The sequence below is a fragment of the Prunus persica genome, chromosome G8 (assembly GCF_000346465.2).
Source record: "Prunus persica cultivar Lovell chromosome G8, Prunus_persica_NCBIv2, whole genome shotgun sequence".
In the NCBI taxonomy this organism is placed as follows: Eukaryota; Viridiplantae; Streptophyta; class Magnoliopsida; order Rosales; family Rosaceae; genus Prunus; species Prunus persica.
Window position 1 is genome coordinate 5,656,299 of NC_034016.1, and position 18,927 is coordinate 5,675,225.

Consider the following 18,927-nt stretch of genomic DNA (forward strand, 5'->3'; position numbering starts at 1 on the left):
GGGTTACAAATTTTCCAAATCATTTCCACTTACGCGTTTTTTGAACAAGCTAGTCAACACTTTGTTTTTTTCCAAATCATTTCCTTCGGTTTTCCACTTACGTGTTGATGGGGGAAAAAATGGAGAAGACGATCCAGTCAGACTTTTGTTTACTCTCAGCTCTTTGTTTTTTTTTTTTTTTTTCGGTCATAAGTCTCAGCAGTCAGCTCTCAGTCCTAGTCTCCTTGCTGAACTGACCCAATGGGTGTGGGTCCCACAAATTTTGAGTTTCCTCTCTTTTTCTCCCACAAATTTCCATTCCCCAAAATGGCCATAAAACCCCCAGCAATAAGTTGGTTTCCTTAAACCCTCTCTGTGTTTATAAAACTCTGTTTTCAATTGCGTTCAAATTCATAACAGAGAAATTTAGTCCAAGGTCTGACGCACAGCTGAAATGGCCAGGTACTTGTTCTTCTTCTTCTTTTCCTTCTCTTTCTCTTTTTATCCTACGGTTTTGTCTCAACTATCCTCAAACCAAAGAACCACTATGATCAATCTCTCCAAGAGTCTAAATGTCACTAGCATTTCATGGGATATCAACGAAGAGCCAAACCCATGTTTGTGGAAAGGAGTTAGCTGCAATCCCCCTTCCTCATCTGTTATCCAAATTTCCTTATCTGGGGTTTTTCTATCTTCCTCAGATTTTCTGCCTCTTGTTTGTCAGATTGAGTCCTTGCAGAGTCTTGATGTTTCAGACAACCGTCTGAGCAAAATCCCATCTGGGTTTCTCTCAGACTGTGGAAAACTTGATGGGCTAAAGCTACTCAATTTTAGCTATAACAATTTGGAGGGTTCTTTGCCAGTATTTGTTGGTTTTGCTGGGTTGGAGTTCTTAGACTTGTCTCATAATAGGTTGAGTGGACCCATTGATTTAGAGTTAGATGGGTTAGTTGGGCTCAGAAGCTTGAACCTTAGCGCGAACCATTTCACTGGCTCTGTTCCTACCCGTCTTGGAAAATCCAAGGTCTTTAAGGTGCTTCAGCTTTCTATGAATAAGTTTCATGGCATAATCCCTGTTGATATTGTGGGTTACCGCAATTTGACTCTGATTGATTTTAGCGCAAATAATATTTCCGGGTCTGTTCCTGACAGAATTGGAGAGCTCTCCAAACTTGAGGTTTTGATTCTGTCGTCCAATAGTTTATCTGGCGAAATCCCACGAAGCCTTTGGAATATAACAAGCCTTACCCGTTTTGCTGCAAATTCTAACAAATTCAACGGTCCAATTCCTGCAGGAATTCCAAAACATCTGAGAAAATTGGACCTAAGCTATAATACCTTAACTGGGTCGATTCCATCGGGACTTTTGTCTCCATTGAATCTGCAGACTGTGGATTTGTCCAACAATGGATTAAGCGGATCGATACCTACAGCTCTTTCTCCGAGCTTGGTCAGATTGAGATTGGGAAGCAATTCACTTGATTATGTAATTCCAACTGCGGCCATTGCGGCACTCCAAAACTTAACTTACTTGGAGCTGGAAAACAATACATTGACCGGATTGATTTCTCCTGAATTGGGTTTTTGCCAGAATTTGTTGCTGAATTTGGCTGGGAATCAGCTCTCCGGGTCTCTGCCAGTGGAGTTGGGTAACCTTAGCCATCTTCAAGTCTTGAAACTTCAATTTAACAAGTTGGCTGGTGAAATCCCAATTCAAATTACTCAATTGTCGAATTTGTCGATTCTAAATATCAGCTGGAATTCTCTGAATGGTTCAATACCACCTTCGGTTGCGAGCTTGAAGAATCTCACTAACATGAATTTACAAGGCAACAATCTCAGTGGTTCGATACCGGAAAATATTGGCTCCATGACTTCTCTGATGGAACTCCAACTTGGAGAAAATCACTTGAGCGGTGACATTCCAAGCATGCCAACTACTTTGCAGATTGCTTTGAATCTCAGCAGCAATCATTTCGAAGGACATATTCCGGAAACTCTTTCCAGGCTCACGGGATTAGAAATTCTGGATCTCTCAAATAACAAATTCTCAGGTGAGATACCCACATTTTTTCAGCAGTTGGGAGCCTTGACGCAGTTGATACTTTCCAACAATCAGCTCTCTGGAGAAATTCCAAAATTTGGTTCTTGGGTCTTCGTCAACACAAGTGGAAATGAGGGTTTGACAAATACTAGTCACACACAACCACCAAGAACTTCACCCAAATCGGAGAAGGCGAAAATGTCATGTGCTGAGATAATTTTTCTTGCAGTTGTAGCAGCTGTTTTTGCTGTCGGAGGATTCACCATCCTTGCTATATCACTATTAGGATACAAATTGGTAAAAAAAAAGAAACTGATTGCTCTTTAGGCGATGATGTGAATTCTTTTACCTATGCTTTTTACAAGAAAATGTTTTGTTATTATTTTTCACACATGTGGCGTACATTTAAGCAAAATAATGAATCTCATTCATGTCATGTCAGCTTTTTAAATAAATTTTTTTAACAGACTTAATGATAAGGATAAATGAGACACAAAATATCAGTAAATGGGCAAAGTTAATTTACACCTTGAAGAGGAGGGTGCATGGATATCAACATAGCTGTATCTAAAACCTGTGGCTGAGGAGCTCGTGACAAGGACCTTAGTTAACTACTTGTGTAATTATGTTATTGTGCAATGTTAGGTAAATTAGTTGCTTATCGTACAAAGTTAATTGAGTACCTTTCCACATCAATGTGCCCAAACAACTTACAAAAGTTAGGCTTAACTTACATACATTGTTAGACTAATTTACCAACAATGTGAGGCTAAACCTTGTACCTATAATTAAAGCACTTCCACCGCAAGGGGAGAGGGCATGCAAAAGGGGGCTACAGCCCAAAAAATCCCTTCAGCGCGAAAGGTCCAACCCCTACAAGGGGAGGGACCTACCAACCCGGACAAGCTCACGGTTGTGGTGCGAAGGTTGCTAACGTCAACCGTGATATCAGCGTGACATCAGCGCTAACAGAAACTAACAAGAAGAAGTCGCGTGGCGCTTCCCGGATGGTCCGATCATGGATTTTTGATAAATCCAACGAGTGCGATTTTTTTGCCAAAAAAATGATCAAAATTTTTTGAATTTTTTTTTTCTATAAATACCTACCAATATAATTCACTTTCCACACCAAAATTTTCAAACAAATTCTTCTCCTTCAAATATTTTTCACTTTCCACATCAAATTTTCTACTACTAAATTTTATTTGTGTAAAAATACAAATGGCCTCTTCCATCGAAGTCAGAGGCGTGTGGGCAACCATGGAAGATATTTTGTTGTGTGAGCGTTGGGTCAAAATTGATCATTGCCCAATCACAGGCAATGAGATGAAGTCCTCTCATATGTGGAGAAAAATTCATGGAGAATTTTGTGCAAGATCGGGTTTGGCTTGTACGGAAATGGCATTGGCTAGTATGTGGAAAATTTTGAATAAACAGTTAGAGAAATGGAGAGATGTGTTGGCAAAGTGAGGGACAACATTCGAAGCGGTCAAAATCTTGCAGACGAGGTAAAATATTTATAAATGCCATTTTATTCAATTTAATGTCACAATTTTTTTATTTATATTTTCTTGCATTTTTTTTATAAATATTTTCTTGCATTTCCAATTATTATTTTTAATAGATTATTCAAGCACAAATGTGGTTCGGTGCCATTGGCCAAGACAAAAAAAGTTTCATCAATCACCAATGTTGGGACGTTGTGAAGAATTGTTCGAGATTCAAAATTATTTTCACTGGTCCGACGGTTGTATTGAATGAGACGCCATTGCACGATTCACTGGCAACCGATTCGCTATTGGACTCCCCAATGGATCAAGACTCATCAATCCAATGTGAGCCGAGGCCTATTGGGAGGAAGGCAGCAAAGGCCAAGAGAGGGAGCATTTTGAACACTGAATGTGCAAAATTTTTAGAGCAAATTGCTAAGAGCGGGGCACTGAGAATTGATAGAGACTTGAAAAGAGAAGAAGCTGACAAGGCACGATATGAAGCATATGCAATTGAAAGGCATTAGGCACAAGAATAAGGCATGGAGGACAGAGAGATGAAAATCATGGCAATGGATACGAGCCATATGTCTCCTGAAACAAAGTCCTATTGGAAGCTAAAACGAATAGATGTTATAACAAGAAAGCTTTTCCATGACGATGTACCTAGCAACACGGATTGGTTAAATGATCAAAACCATAAGGTTGTATTGAAAGAGTTGCCATATGTATTAATTTGTTGTATTGTTTCTCTTTTATTGAATAAAGAAAGCATTAAATAATATAGCTATTTACTAAAAACATTTTATACATCAAAACAAACCTGAATTCATTACAAACCACACACAAAACAAAGCATAATTAAAAACAAAGCATAATTCCAAACAAAGCATTAAACTTGACTTCATCCACCATTATTGCCTTTCATCTCCCATAAGTGCTCAATCAAGTCAACTTGACGTTTCTCGTGAACATCAGAAGATTGCATTTTCTAATAAGGGTCAATCATAGGGTTGTTGTATCAACCGTCCCTAATCAACGGTTCGTGCTCCAGTGGTTGTCCGTTTGCTCCCACGTGTTGTTCATAAATTCTTGTCAATGCGGTGTTCATAAGATTGGGTTCGAACATCTCTGGGGCATCATAATCATACTCATCCTCCATAAGTCATCATAATGCTCCGAAGCACCTTCTCATCAAACATACAAGTAGAACCCTTAACAATTTGCCCAACTAGCTTGCAGGATACCAAACACCTTTCCATGTCTTTCCTATAACCCTTTTGAAAGGTAGCAAAGTTTTTTTCCTTCTCCAATTGGGAATTCAAAATTGTTTTGAAGAATGTCATCCACCTCGAATAAATTCTGTCAGCTAGGTAATACGCACCTGAGTATACGGTATTGTTGATTTGATACGTGATCTGGGGGAATGACCTCTCAAGACATCGTTGAATACTGAGGATTGACCATGCACATTGAGGTCTTTTAGAGATCCGGAAACTACAACAAAGGCATGTCAAACCCAAGTATCGAATGATGCAACGGCCTCCAGAATTATACTTTTTTGGCCATTCATATTCCCATAATCTCTTTGTCAAGTTGTTGGGCAATTCTTCCACTGCCAGTGCATGCAGTCGATGCTTCCAATCATGCCTGGGAAACTTCGAGCCTCAACTTTTCATAGAAGCCTTCGGAGGTCTCTAGGCGTAGGTTTGCGGAGGTAATCCCTCGTGTAAAGATTTTCTATTGCATCACAAAATCTGACCAAGCACTCTAAGATAGTTGATTTCCTCATTCTAGCAATGTCATCCACCTGGTCTATAGATGCCCCATACGCAAGCATCTGCAAGCAGTTGTAAGTTTTTGCTCCGGAAAAATACCCAAAACCCCAAGAGCATCGTACTTCTGAACGAAGTATGTGTCGTAATTGCAAACATCATACATGATTTTTTGGAACAAATGGGGCTGCATTCTATATCTCCCTCAAAAGTAAGAAAAATGATCTAACAAATTTGGGATAAGTAATCTTTCAAGTGATTCTTACCCCAAGAGTGCCTATGTCTGCCTACGTTCGGGGCATGATGATGGTGGCATTGCCTTGATTGATTGAGCATACCCATAAAACAACTTCTTCCTCCTCTTCATCCAAGTCATGATCTTCTTCAGCACGTTTGCACCTGATTTCTTCATCTTCTCGTTGTTGCCTCTCCAACACCCTCCTCAGGTTAGACATTGAGAGTATAATGTGTTTTGTAAAATCTAAGAAATGAAAGGATACAGAAGATATGGTGTGAGAGGTCTGAGTTGATGGTGTAGTTTTATAGAGGGATTTTAGAAGACAGAGATGACACGTGGCACAATTTTAGATGGTGAAAATCTTATCTGAAATTTGATATTATAATTTTATAATAAATATCGACACGTGGCAACTGAAAATCTTATCTGAAATTTGAGATATGAATGTCATAACAAAATATGGACACGTGGCAACCGAAAATCTTATCCAAAAATTTAATTCAAAAATTTTATCCGAAAATGTTATCTAAAATTTAGGTGAGAATTTTATAATAAATAGTGACACGTGGCAACCGAAAAGCTTATCAAAATTAATGGTAAGTATAAAAAATAGAAAATAAATTAAAGTGAATAGGAATTGCCCTTTCCCTTGCCCTTCGGGGTGAAACAAAAAAGGCTTGCTACTATTCACGTGAATAGTGACAAACTTTGTCTTACCCTTGCCCTTTGGGGTGAAAGTGCTCTTAGAAAGCATATATATAGCGTGAGAACAAACCAAGAATGTTAGGCTAGTTAGTTTATAGTAGTTTTAGAATATCGTAATATCAAAAATAAAAAAACTTGAGGTTTGATAAATAAATAACAAAAAAAATTTGGATCTAGCAAATCTCAAAATATATGGCCGGTTCAAGAGAAAAATAATTAGCTCCTTGTATGTATTCCTAAACAAGTTACTGTTTGACATGTGTACACAAATTTTTCTTTTTGTAAGTTTTAATAAGTTAATTTTACATATGTGTCGAACTGTAATTTGTTTGTAAGAAGCCAAAGAGTGTCCTTTCTATTAAAACAAAACTTGAGAAACAAAATAATTTGCATCAAATTTCACAAAACCTGTCGCACATAAAGTCTAAACAATAATGAAAGGGCTGCAAGTGGGAGGAAAAGAAAAGGTGTGTTAAAGGTGAAAGCCTTTACTACTCATATAAATACCAGTTCATACATCCCCTGTTTCTTTCCCTCCAACAGAAGAAAAAAAAAACAGAAACCACCCACCATGCAATACCACTCTCTAAAACATCCTTCCAAACAAGTTGTGTTTTTGTATCTCTCTTTGTTTGTTTGTCTGCCTCTATCCATTTCCATTTGTAACTTCGCAGAAGATGGAGCTGCGACCAGAGGCATGTTTGTGTTTGGAAGCTCTCTGGTCGACAATGGCAACAATAACTTCTTTGAAAGCAGGGCTAAAGCCGATTATTTGCCATATGGGATTGATTTCCCGAACGGACCTTCTGGGAGATTCACAAATGGCAAAAATGTAGTTGACCTTCTTGGTGACCAACTCAAGCTTCCTTCCTTCATCCCACCTTCTAAAGACCCTTCAACTAAGGGAAGTAAAATTGTTCATGGAGTCAACCATGCCTCTGGCTCTTCCGGTATATTAGATGATACCGGCTCAATTGTGGTACGTCGAACTATACTGATCTTCGTTATATAGTAAACACTTTAATAGAAATGTGTTGGAGTGATTCGTGCTCACTTTGATTCGTGTTCATTCCAATTCATGTTTCACTCCGATTTATATTCACTTTGATTCCAAATTAGTAAACGTGCCCTTAAATCTAGACTGAATATATTCAATTTTCGTACTAGAGCTAGAACAGATATTTGTCAACCGTAAGATCGCACGTCATATGAATTTGTACCAACTAATCTTTCTTCATTCATATATAACTTGTGAATGGCAACCATAGACAAATAACTCACGTGTTTCACATGTAGCCTATAATTCTTTAGAAGCATCGGCAGCACGCATGACCTGTATGACAATATTAATGATCCCTATTCATACAAAAAATAATATTAATTTCAAATTTTATTTCGTCTGCAAAATATCAGGGCAATGTTATCAGTTTGAGCCAGCAAATCCGGGACTTCGAGGAGGAGACATTGCCAGAGCTAGAAGCTGAGCTGGGGTGCAAAAGCTCTGAATCACTTCCAAGCTACTTGTTTGTTGTCGGAGTTGGTGGGAACGATTACATGTTCAACTACTTCGTCAGGAGATCCTACCTCCAATTTGGCCTTGAAGCCTTCACTAGAACTCTCATAGCCTCTCTGGCTCAAAAACTCCAGGTGCATTTTGATATATAATATATAACAAGAATTCTCCAACTTGCTACAAATGGTTGGATTTTTATGTTTTTATTTTTATTTTTATTAAGATGCAAATCTAATTATTTATTATTAAGTAATTATTGTGAAAAGTTATGTTGGTTTTTCTTTTATTTGTTTGTTTGTTTTTTTTTTTTTCAAAGGTAGGAAGGGGAAATGGGTTAGTTTTTATGGGTTTCGAACCTGAAACCACTAATCTTAGACAAAATATACTTTTTCACTATGATATGACCCATGAGTTTAAAGTGAATATTCATAGTCCCTCACTAAAAGGTAAAGTAAAAGTCATGTCTTTTGTATATATTTCTCAGAAAAAATGGAGTATACGTTCGATTAAGTTCCCTTACCCTCATGTCCAATTATCTTTCATCCATATTCCTACTATCTCATCTCTTCCTCTTTTCAATTAATGGGTAATCTAATACACACTTATAAGCATATCGTATGTCGTGATCATGCTTAAGGAATCATACATCTTATGAGTTTCAAGAGTTGTACATTGAAGTTGTAGACGATAGTTATAACATGCACATAGAGAGGCGTCTACAACTACTTTAGGACAACGTCATAACGATTACTATTCCTCTCTCGATCATATTCGACTAAGCCTTTTTTTATATTTCTGGTCCAACTTTTGACACACAATATTTTAAATTTATTGTTGCAGAAATTGTATAGTTTGGGAGGTCGAAAATTTGTCGTAATGTCAATAAATCCACTAGGCTACAGTCCCGTGCTTAACAGACCAAATTTTATAGGCAGCCCTCGAGCTCTGAGCCAAGCAGCTCAGATCTACAACGTTCAGTTGAAGACACTGCTAGATGCTCTCAAAAGAAGCATGCCTGACTTCAATTTTGCTTTGGTCAACACATATAATATTATGACTAATATCATCCAGAATCCGGCTTCCACAGGTAATTATGAAAATAATCTTTTATTCATGTGTTCTTTAAGGGAAAATAATAATTTTTCATACTTTTTAAATGCAAAATAGTATGATTTAATATCAGATATTTGAATAACAAAGTATTACATTGTTCCTATAGCATTAAACATTTAGTGCTGCTCACAAAATTTGTTATCAAAAAAGGTGCCATTGTTTCGTTTATTCAAATTTGGAATTATAGATAACAAACGAGAAGTGCTAGTTATCTTCCATTTTTGCTTTTCTCTTTTTACCTTTTTCGTTCATTTTGTGCCATATGGACGACCTAACATGTGTACTAGAACATCATTTGGGGAAGAAATTTTCAGACTTGGAATTGCCTGTGTCAAACTCATTTCGTTTCTTTATTTCTTACCAAGTAGTGACTTATTTTCGTTGCATTTATTACAGGCTTTGAAGACACAAGAAACCCTTGTTGCAAAGTGACCTCCCAGATTCAAGGTTCTTTCCTTTCATCTTTTGATAGCCTGCTATCATGCCGTTCTTACGGATATTTGTATTATTTCTGTACAGTTGTAATTGTACGCATAAATTTGGTGTTTGCCTCTGCATTCCATCTAAACCTTCAGTGGAAGTGGCCGTGCGACCAACTTTATAGTCGTAATTTTTGTCAAAATACAACCTATTCACTATGACAAAATAAAGCTCACTTTCTTTAGTCAACAAGGTCATTTGCTCTACTTGATGAAACCCTAATGTGAACTCGTAAGTAGAGAGTAGATTATCTTTTTAATGAAAAGATAGGAGATTTTTTATTGTTTATTGGGCGGATGGGCTATATTTTGACTACCAATTTGAAGCTTTTTAGGTGATGATACGCAATCAATTTTAATGAAAATTATGATAGAATGCAATGACAATATGACCAAATTGATGTATGGACCAAAATTATAAGGACCACATTTATTAATTTGAAAGTAGGAGCACTAAAATAATGAGCACTTTTTAAAAAGTTTAGGAACCTTTTACTATTTGCCGTAATTTTGTGCAATTAATTTAATAAAAAACTAAATAAATAAATAAAAGCCTTCAAACGATCTTTAATTGATAACCCTCTACTAGATGAAAACTTCTGGTTGAAGTACTACGGCACATAAAAAATACCAAAAAAGTGGGTTTATGTAAAATTGAGCTTTACTTAACTTAAGAAGTTTTCAGTAATTGTCTGAATTCATGAAACACTTTTTTTTTTTTTTGTGCAGGTGGAAATGGAGTATTCTGCGAAAGAGGGGGGGAAACAAGTGCGAACAGGGCGAGAAATGTGTTCTTTGATGGGTTGCATCCAACAGAAGCTTTAAATTTTCAAATAGCAAGCAAGGCCTTTGCTTCCACTCTTGAATTTGATGTTTATCCAATTAATGTCAGACAACTAGCTCAACTTTGATTAGGTTTTCATTTCCATATTTGTCCACTACTTAGATTGACATATTTGAAGCAAGACCTTCAAATTTGACATATTTTTCTTTTATTTATGCTATTTACTAATTGCATATGTGTTTTGTTGATATCAAAATATCCATAGAGCCTGCCAAAAAGAGAATAAAGGCCTCAAAGTACATGAGGTAGTGATACCTATGTTAATCCATGTACCCATTGAAAAACATCATCTATAATTTTTCTAGGGCTGGGAATTGAGAACACGAAACCGCTCAATCGATAAAATTAGACTGAACTGCTATAAAATCGGTCTAGTACCGTACCGACTTGTGCAATCGCCAAAGATTGCAAAAAATTGTGCGCCAAGAGGGAGTCAAACCCCCTTATCTCCTGGTTTGCAATGAAGTCCTCATACAACTAGAGTATAATTAGATTTCTTTGTAAAATATAGGTTATATAATGAGGTTATCTAATAACCTCATAGAAGAACTAAAAGACATTATAAATGTGTTACGGTTTCAACCCTAACACTCTCTTTGTTCTCTCCAGTCACCACATGCCCTTTTTTTTTCTTTTTTTTTCTCTTTTTTCTGAATGAGGAATTCATTAATAACAATTAAGATGATACAACGATATCATTTTGTACAATTGGCTCCAACAAAAGGGGAACCTCTTCAATCCAAGTTGCAATAAAATTACAATTAAGTGCATACTTTGCTAGTAGATGAGCTACTTGATTGCACCCCTTTGGACTGAACGAAACAATAGCATCATCAAACTGTTGCATACTCGTCTTAACTTGATCAATGAGATACCCATCTCATGCCAATGACTCTTCCTAACCAAAGTCACCACATCTCTTATTCTCTTCTCTCTCTTTTTTTCTCTAGCCATGTTTAGGCTTAGATTTTTGCCCATGAGCCTGAAAAGAATGGGCCTTCAAAAATGGTGGCAGCTGGAGAGAGAGAGAGAGGATTTCTTTGGGCCTAAGGAAGGGCTTTCAGGCCCACATAAGTAGCCTGGGTGAATAGAAAAGGAGGAATGCTAGCAACCTTCTTTCTAACCTTCTCCTTTGGACTTTCTCTCTCTTTTGCTTGACATGTGTCATTCTCCTTACACTTAAAACAATGTCATCTACCTATATATATAAAGCAAAAGGCAAATAATGGTGAAACATTCAAAATACCAGAAAATGCTCTTAGTTAATGCAAGCATTAAGAATTGAAATTATTAATTAAATTAGGATAATATGGTAAATTCACATTTTTTCATATTAAAAAAAATTTAAAATTAAAAGAAAAATCAGATAATGTATCCTATTTTTATGGAACACAATCACCCATTATTTTTTTTAATTTCTAAAATAAAATTTAAAAATTATAAAATAAATAATAATAAAAAGTCTCTCTCAGGGGCAGAAGCGCATACGGAGAGGCTAGTTAATATATTATATAAGCTAACTTTTGCTTTCCAAGTTTACCCTTATTAAATGTATTCAATTTATCCAAAAAAATTTCACAACTTTCTTGCCATCTTATTAATTTTTTCCTAACGTAAATTATTATTTTTTCAAAGAAAATATTTGCTTTTAAGAGGAAATGTTCCCTTTTATATATATATATATATATATATATATATATAAAAACACTAGGGGTTTAGATAGAAAAAAAAAAGTCCTTTGTGTTTTAAAAAAAATGGACATTTCCTCTTTTTTGAAAAAAGCAGAAATTTTCTTTAAAAAAATAATTGACGTTCAAAAAAAATTAATAAAATGGTAAGAAAGTTGTGACATTTTGTTGGATAAATTGAATACAAACTTGGAAAACAAAAGTTAACTTGTATAATATATTAATGACATTGTTTTAAATGTAAAGAGAATGACACTTGTCAAGCAAAAAAGGGAGAATATTAAAAAGAAGGTTGCTAACATTCCCCATAGAAGAGACCGAACTCCTCAAGGCACAAAAGGTTTACCTCACAAAGACAGTAAACCAAGAGAAGATTGCTTACTCAGTTCTTGCATTTTAAAAGGAAATAGGTCGACCAACAATTAGACCGAATAATTATTTTCCCCAACCGAGGGAGCAAACAAGGGTCAAAGGCTTACTTGCCTCACCGAGAGAGCAAGAGGCCGACCAAGATTCACCTTTTTCACCTCCCAAGAAAGCATATGGAGGAAGCCATATAGCTGATTGGATGCATGTTAGAGCCACGACTAGGATTATCGACTTGTCCAGAGAAAAATACAAAGTCTTTAAATAGAAGCAAAACTAAAGGAATAAGGGTCGAGTACCGATAAATCAAACAAACCAAGCCCAACGATTGCTCAAATGCACCATTTTATCTTTTTTAGCATGTATTTTTACAGTTTTCAATGTTTTCCATTAGAATCGTTCTGAGTTCGTGGGCAATTCCTACTTCAATCGTTCATTTCATATATCAAGAGTGAGGAGATATGAGATAATGAGAGCACATATCGACATGATCGATTCAAATGATAGTAGATAAATCAACAGCAGTACGGTACCGTTTCCGATTTGGTCCCTTCCGACAGTCGTCGGTCAGCAGGCGGTATTGTCCATTTAGTTTGGTTACTGAACCGAGGCCAGCCCCACATTAATCAATTATTATTGAAGTTTAACTTTTCAATACAAAAAATAAATAAATAAAAATTCAACATGTAACTTTTGGGAAAATATATTTCAGTTGGGCTGTTGTATCCTAGAGGGACAAGTCAAAATATATTGATGCATTGGTTCGTGAGTTTTGCCAAATAATAATCGGCTTGAATCTCCTGAAAAAAAAAAATGAAAAAAAAAAGCGTGAAATTCATGTCTCAATCTGATTGGCTACGTGCTTCTGGGAAGACAAAATATTTTTATTTTCTTAATTCTAATTTTTCCGACCACGTGATAGTTAGATCAACTTAAGTAAGGGACTTTTGTTAAAGAAGGTGAAATCCTGACACAATAATTGAGATACAAGTACTCTTTCACAATATGGTAATATAATAAATATTGAAACGAATTAAGGGAGATGTCGAGGTTAAGATACCTTCATGAGGAGTAATCTAATTTTTTGTTGTTAAGACTGCGATGGATCGCCAAATATTGCTGATGATGTATTCTTTATCATTTAGGTTCTCTTATTTATAGAAGTGATGTGTAGCATACTATGTGGTGTTGCCTAAAGCAAAATTTAACGTAGTTGGTTTCAATAAGATGTATTGATGAGTTTATCCTCAAGGTAATTTATTATTATAATTATACTATTAATTGGCTAAACTTGGTTCTTATACCAAATTTGAGTCGGGGCTCGATCATATAGTCAAATGGTCACTATAGAGACCAGATATCAAGCCTTGAACATGGAATTTGAACATAATTTTGCATAAATACCAACTTACAGAGTCACGTGTAAAGAACTGAGAGGCATTTAACCATAACAAAGTGTTTAAGCAAAATATGATCATTAGTTTAACAAATAATAATAAAACTATATAATTGTGTTTCCCTGTTTTAAACTAGAAGTTTACTTGAGAAAACTAAAAATTGAAAAGAAAAAGGAAAAAAAAAGTGAGAGAAAGCTTACTTAAAATATGTTTCGTATTGCTTGAAAGCAAAATAGTGTTTTATTGAAAGCTAGAGAGCACTAAAAGTTTTATCTTCTTTGACTTGCTTACAAATTTTATGGAGACTATTTATTTACCCAAAACCCGTACGACACGCACCTTGATAAAATGACACCAGTTGTATTGAATAGGTCAACTCCAAAATTTTCGACCAAAAAAATTTCAACTCTATTACTTGCACTTTCTAGAAGTCAAAAATATTACTCAAAGGAGAAAAGTAGAGACAGCGAATTTGTTTGTACTCTAAAGGACATAAATGTCCAAGAAACGGAGGAGAGGAACAGAAGAAATGTCGGGTCCACTGTTCAACAGCTCAGTTATGATCCTCTGTCTCCTAATTTTCCTATCCCATCCCTGTTCCCTACTTATGTTTGTGACATCTGTCTTTCCATTTAATCAATCCGAACGCCATTAACCCATCCAAATATTTTTGTAGGAGAAAATTTTAGCAATGTTTCCTCACCTATAGACCTTGTTCCACTTTGCTCTTTGAACTTTCTTTGGTTTTGAGACCTTCTAGTCTTTCGAAACGTGTCATATGCCCTATTCCGTTAAGTTTGTTAATGTTTTTGTTAAATGCTGGATAATTTATATCAATTCAAGTTAGAATTTAGTTTGACAAATTTAAATTCTAATTGCCTCGACCACTTGTTCGTTTTAATCATATTTTAAATGGATTAAAAAATGAAGAAGTAAAAATGGGGCCTTCATTGGTTAAAATTGGATCTAAAGGGAAAAATAGGTTGATTCAATTAGGGTTTAAGTTGGTCAAATTATTTCCGAACTTGAAGTGACAAAAAGGCCTATGAATTTCAAGAAGTAATTAATAAATTTGACGAAATGGGATATATTGACACGTGGTTACCAAATTGAAAGTTCAGAAAGTAAAGAAAAACAATGTCTATAATTTAGGGTGATTGCTAAAAAAAAAAATTTATTTTAATAAAATCGAAATAAAAAATACAATCAGGAACCTTTAACAGCGTTTATATTCTGTCATGTGTAGAGACTAGTTTGGAGGCAACACAGCAGATCTGAGCACCAGTCAGTCAAGGGCGTGGATGACCCCCTACCCCCCGTCCCATTTGACAGTCAAAGTATTCCTTCCATCCATTTTCCAAACCACACCAATCTCCTCACTCTCTCCTTCCTCCTTAAAACTCAGAAACCCAGCCATCAAATCTGAGACAGCAACCCGTATAACCAATATGACCCCATTCTCTTTTCTTCTCTTGATCCCCTGTCTCTTCTCTGCCGCCGCCGTCACCACCATCTCAGCCGCCAACACAATTTCACCAGGCTCTACTCTCTCCGCCTCCAACCAAAACCAGTTCTGGTCCTCCCCAAATGCCACCTTCTCCTTCGGCTTCCTTCCCTCTGACCCCCCCACTTCGCCCCCTTCCTTCATCGCCGCCATTTTCTACTCCGGCGGCGTCCCTGTATGGTCCGCCGGCGATGGAGCTGCCGTTGACTCCGGCGGCACCCTTCAATTCCTCTCCTCCGGCACCCTCCGCCTCGTCAACGGCTCCGGCACTACTCTCTGGGACTCCAATACCGCCAGCCGCGGCGTCTCCTCCGCCCAGCTTGACGATTCGGGCGACTTGGTGCTCCGCAACGGCACCGTTTCGGTCTGGTCCAGCTTCGAAAACCCGACCGATTCGATCGTGCCGTCGCAGAACTTCACTGTGGGTAAGGTTTTGCGATCTGGGTTGTATTCTTTTAAGCTTGTTAAGAATGGGAACCTTACTCTTGTTTGGAACAATAGTATTACGTATTGGAACGAAGGATTGAATTCTTCTGTTAATACCAATTTGACTTCACCTAGTTTAGGATTGCAGTCAATTGGTATTTTGTCAATCTCTGATCTACGCTTGGCCACTGCGGTCATTGTTGCTTATAGTAGTGATTATGCTGAAGCTGGTGATATTTTGAGGTTCTTGAAGCTAGGGAGTGATGGGAATTTGAGAATTTATAGCTCCACTAGAGGTAGTGGGACTATAATTGAGAGATGGGCAGCTGTTACTGATCAGTGTGAGGTTTTCGGGTACTGCGGGGACATGGGAGTTTGTAGTTATAATAATTCCAATCCGGTGTGTGGTTGTATGTCGCAGAATTTTGAGCTAGTTGATTCGAAGGATAGCAGGAAAGGATGTAAAAGGAAGATGGAGATTGAGGATTGTCCTCAGAGTGTGACTATGTTGGACCTTGTTCATACTCGGTTCTTGACGTACCCTCCCGAGACGGAATCACAGATTTTCTTTGTGGGTATATCAGCTTGCAGGTTGAATTGTCTTGTAAATAGTGCTTGTGATGCTTCGACATCTTTGTCTGATGGCACAGGGCTATGTTACTACAAGACACCTGGTTTTCTTAGTGGCTATCATAGTCCAGCTATGTCCAGCAGTTCATATATCAAGGTTTGTGGGCCGGTGATTCCAAATCCTTTGTCTTCATTGGAGAGTGCTGGCAAGAAAAAGGATTGGAAGTTGCACGCTTGGATTGTGGTTGTTGCGGTTGTTGCAACCCTTTTGGGTTTGATGGCATTGGAGGGCGGTTTGTGGTGGTGGTTTTGCAGGAACAGTCCCAACTTTGGTGGATTGTCCGCTCAATATGCACTTCTTGAGTATGCTTCTGGTGCACCGGTTCAGTTCGTGTTTAAGGAGCTCCAGCGCTCAACTAAGGGATTCAAGGAGAAGCTTGGGGAAGGAGGATTTGGAGCTGTTTATAAGGGCATTCTTGCTAATAGAACTGTTGTTGCGGTTAAGCAACTTGAGGGGATTGAGCAAGGGGAGAAACAATTTAGGATGGAGGTTGCAACCATTAGTAGCACCCACCATTTGAATCTGGTGAGGCTGATTGGTTTTTGCTCTGAGGGGCGCCATAGGCTTTTGGTATATGAGTTCATGAAAAATGGGTCCCTTGATAATTTCCTGTTTGCAACAGCAGAGCAGTCGGGAAAGTTGTTGAATTGGGAGTCTCGGTTCAACATTGCCCTAGGGACTGCAAGGGGGATCACATACCTTCATGAGGAGTGCCGAGACTGCATTGTGCATTGTGATATAAAGCCAGAAAACATTCTCATAGATGAGAATTTCAATGCCAAAGTGTCAGATTTTGGCCTCGCAAAGCTCGTTAATCCAAAGGACCATAGGTATCGAACCTTGACGAGTGTTAGAGGGACTAGAGGGTATTTGGCACCTGAATGGCTAGCAAATCTTCCAATAACTTCCAAATCTGATATTTACAGTTATGGTATGGTTTTGCTAGAGATAGTGAGTGGGAGAAGGAATTTTGAAGTTTCTGAGGAGACGAATAGGAAGAAGTTCTCCTTATGGGCTTTTGAGGAATTTGAGAAGGGTAACATCAAGGGAATTGTCGATAAAAGGCTAGTCGACCAAGATGTTGATATGGATCAAGTGACGAGAGCAATTCAGGTGACCTTCTGGTGCATACATGAACAACCATCTCATAGGCCAATGATGGGAAAAGTTGTACAGATGCTGGAAGGAATTACAGATATTGAGAAACCCCCTGCACCGAGGGCTGCCATTGACGTGCCTACTAGTGGAACAGACATGAATATGAGCAGTAATGTCAGTGCTCTGTCCACTGCTGCAGCCTCAGCCCCAGCTCCTTCCTCATTTTCATCATTTCAAATTTCTGGAGTATCCTCCTTAACATCAGGGAGGAACATCGAGAAGGCAACTGCATCCCTTATACACTCAGACCCAAATTGAATCTTATTTCCTTACACGTGTTTTGTATAAGAGATTTTAGATTCTAGTTCTTTTAAGCTGCTTCCTCCATTCAAATTAAGACAAGACTTTTGATATTTTATTTTGTAAAAATTGTTTATAATGATAGTATATGATACTTTAAAGCAGAATGTAATAGCATAATATCATATTGAGTTCGTTCAAGAAACATATTATTAGCACAATTGAGCTTTTTATTTTATTTTTAATATCTATGAACTGCATCCCGTACTGTTCCTACATCCTAGATTGATGGTTTATTTAGACAAGGACATCGGGTGCAGGGATAACTGTTCTTGATCACTTGAAATGCAAGCTCGTTGCAATTGAAAAGCTGGGGGTAGCTGATAACTATTTTTTAGTTTTAGGGGGGACTGCCGTTGACATAGGCTATTAGCATGTTAACGCATGCAAGCAGGGAAACGACAGAGGCAGAGAGTTCTTCTCTACTCTCAATTCCAGTTGGAATAGGGAAAATCAATACAAAGCAATTCCAAATTGAGGCAAAGCTACATCATAGACGTCCAATAAATTTCAAGTTCTCAGCAATAGTTTCTCAATTGGCAAACCAATTAGCATTTGTTGGGAAAATTGTAATTATGAAAATAAAAAAATTATAATTATTTTCTCATCCAAAAAGCACATAGACAATTAGGCTGAGGCGCGGATATCTCTTGACTTGTTTCCTCCGTATACAATCACCCAACTGAATCGTTGTATGACTCAAACCTATATGCACAAGAAGGATGAGTCCAAGGCTCCACAATAAGAACACATTTCTTTGGCTAGCAAAAAACTCATGAGATTTTCTTGAGATTGTGTGAGGAATAAGAGAATATGAGATAAGTGATGAAGGATGATAATAATGATGAGAAGAGAGGTTTAATTAATATTAAAATGAACCAACAACATTGGTGCAAGAAATTAACTCAAATTCAGCCAAAAAACTTAATTTCTAAATTCCCACAAATTAAATCAATTTCCATTCATAATCACCCAAATTCGAAGTACATATGGTTTAATCCCTCCAAGGGTGTGTAGGCAATCTAGATGCAACTCACAAGTCCAAACAAATTCCCTAGTTTACCTTGACCAAATTCGTCTCAAACACTTTTTCATATCCAAACTATTCCAAGAACCACAAATTCCATCCAAATTTCTATCACCGAAAATTCCTAAATAAATTCCAATGAAGTACGAGTTGGCTTGATTCCATCAAAATGATATGTAGGCAACCTAGAGCTCGTTCCAAGTGCAGCTACAAAAATCAAACAAAACCAAACCGAGTAACTAATAGTGAA

At 37.2% G+C, this 18,927-nt stretch overlaps 3 protein-coding genes across 3 annotated transcripts; all 3 read left to right on the top strand.

Moving 5' to 3' along the window:
• LOC18768418 (probable leucine-rich repeat receptor-like protein kinase At5g63930) lies at positions 527-2,350 on the top strand. The gene has a single exon (XM_020570922.1). The coding sequence runs from the start codon at positions 527-529 to the stop codon at positions 2,348-2,350; it is 1,824 nt and encodes a 607-aa protein (XP_020426511.1).
• LOC18767043 (GDSL esterase/lipase At4g16230) lies at positions 6,793-10,344 on the top strand. The gene is made up of 5 exons (XM_020570754.1): positions 6,793-7,210; positions 7,645-7,878; positions 8,585-8,831; positions 9,254-9,304; positions 10,066-10,344. The coding sequence occupies exons 1-5, from the start codon at positions 6,803-6,805 to the stop codon at positions 10,245-10,247; spliced, it is 1,122 nt and encodes a 373-aa protein (XP_020426343.1). The 5' UTR covers positions 6,793-6,802; the 3' UTR covers positions 10,248-10,344.
• On the top strand, positions 14,719-17,811 carry LOC18767191 (G-type lectin S-receptor-like serine/threonine-protein kinase At1g34300). The gene has a single exon (XM_007199600.2). The coding sequence runs from the start codon at positions 14,933-14,935 to the stop codon at positions 17,606-17,608; it is 2,676 nt and encodes an 891-aa protein (XP_007199662.2). The 5' UTR covers positions 14,719-14,932; the 3' UTR covers positions 17,609-17,811.

Excerpts from the sequence above, each read along its gene's own strand:
- LOC18768418 (XM_020570922.1), top strand. The coding sequence starts at position 527 with ATGATCAATCTCTCCAAGAGTCTAAATGTCACTAGCATTTCATGGGAT.
- LOC18767043 (XM_020570754.1), top strand. The coding sequence starts at position 6,803 with ATGCAATACCACTCTCTAAAACATCCTTCCAAACAAGTTGTGTTTTTG. Across the intron at positions 8,832-9,253 it reads CCAGAATCCGGCTTCCACAG|GCTTTGAAGACACAAGAAAC; the intron begins GTAATTATGAAA and ends CATTTATTACAG. Across the intron at positions 9,305-10,065 it reads AGTGACCTCCCAGATTCAAG|GTGGAAATGGAGTATTCTGC; the intron begins GTTCTTTCCTTT and ends TTTTTTGTGCAG.
- LOC18767191 (XM_007199600.2), top strand. The coding sequence starts at position 14,933 with ATGACCCCCTACCCCCCGTCCCATTTGACAGTCAAAGTATTCCTTCCA.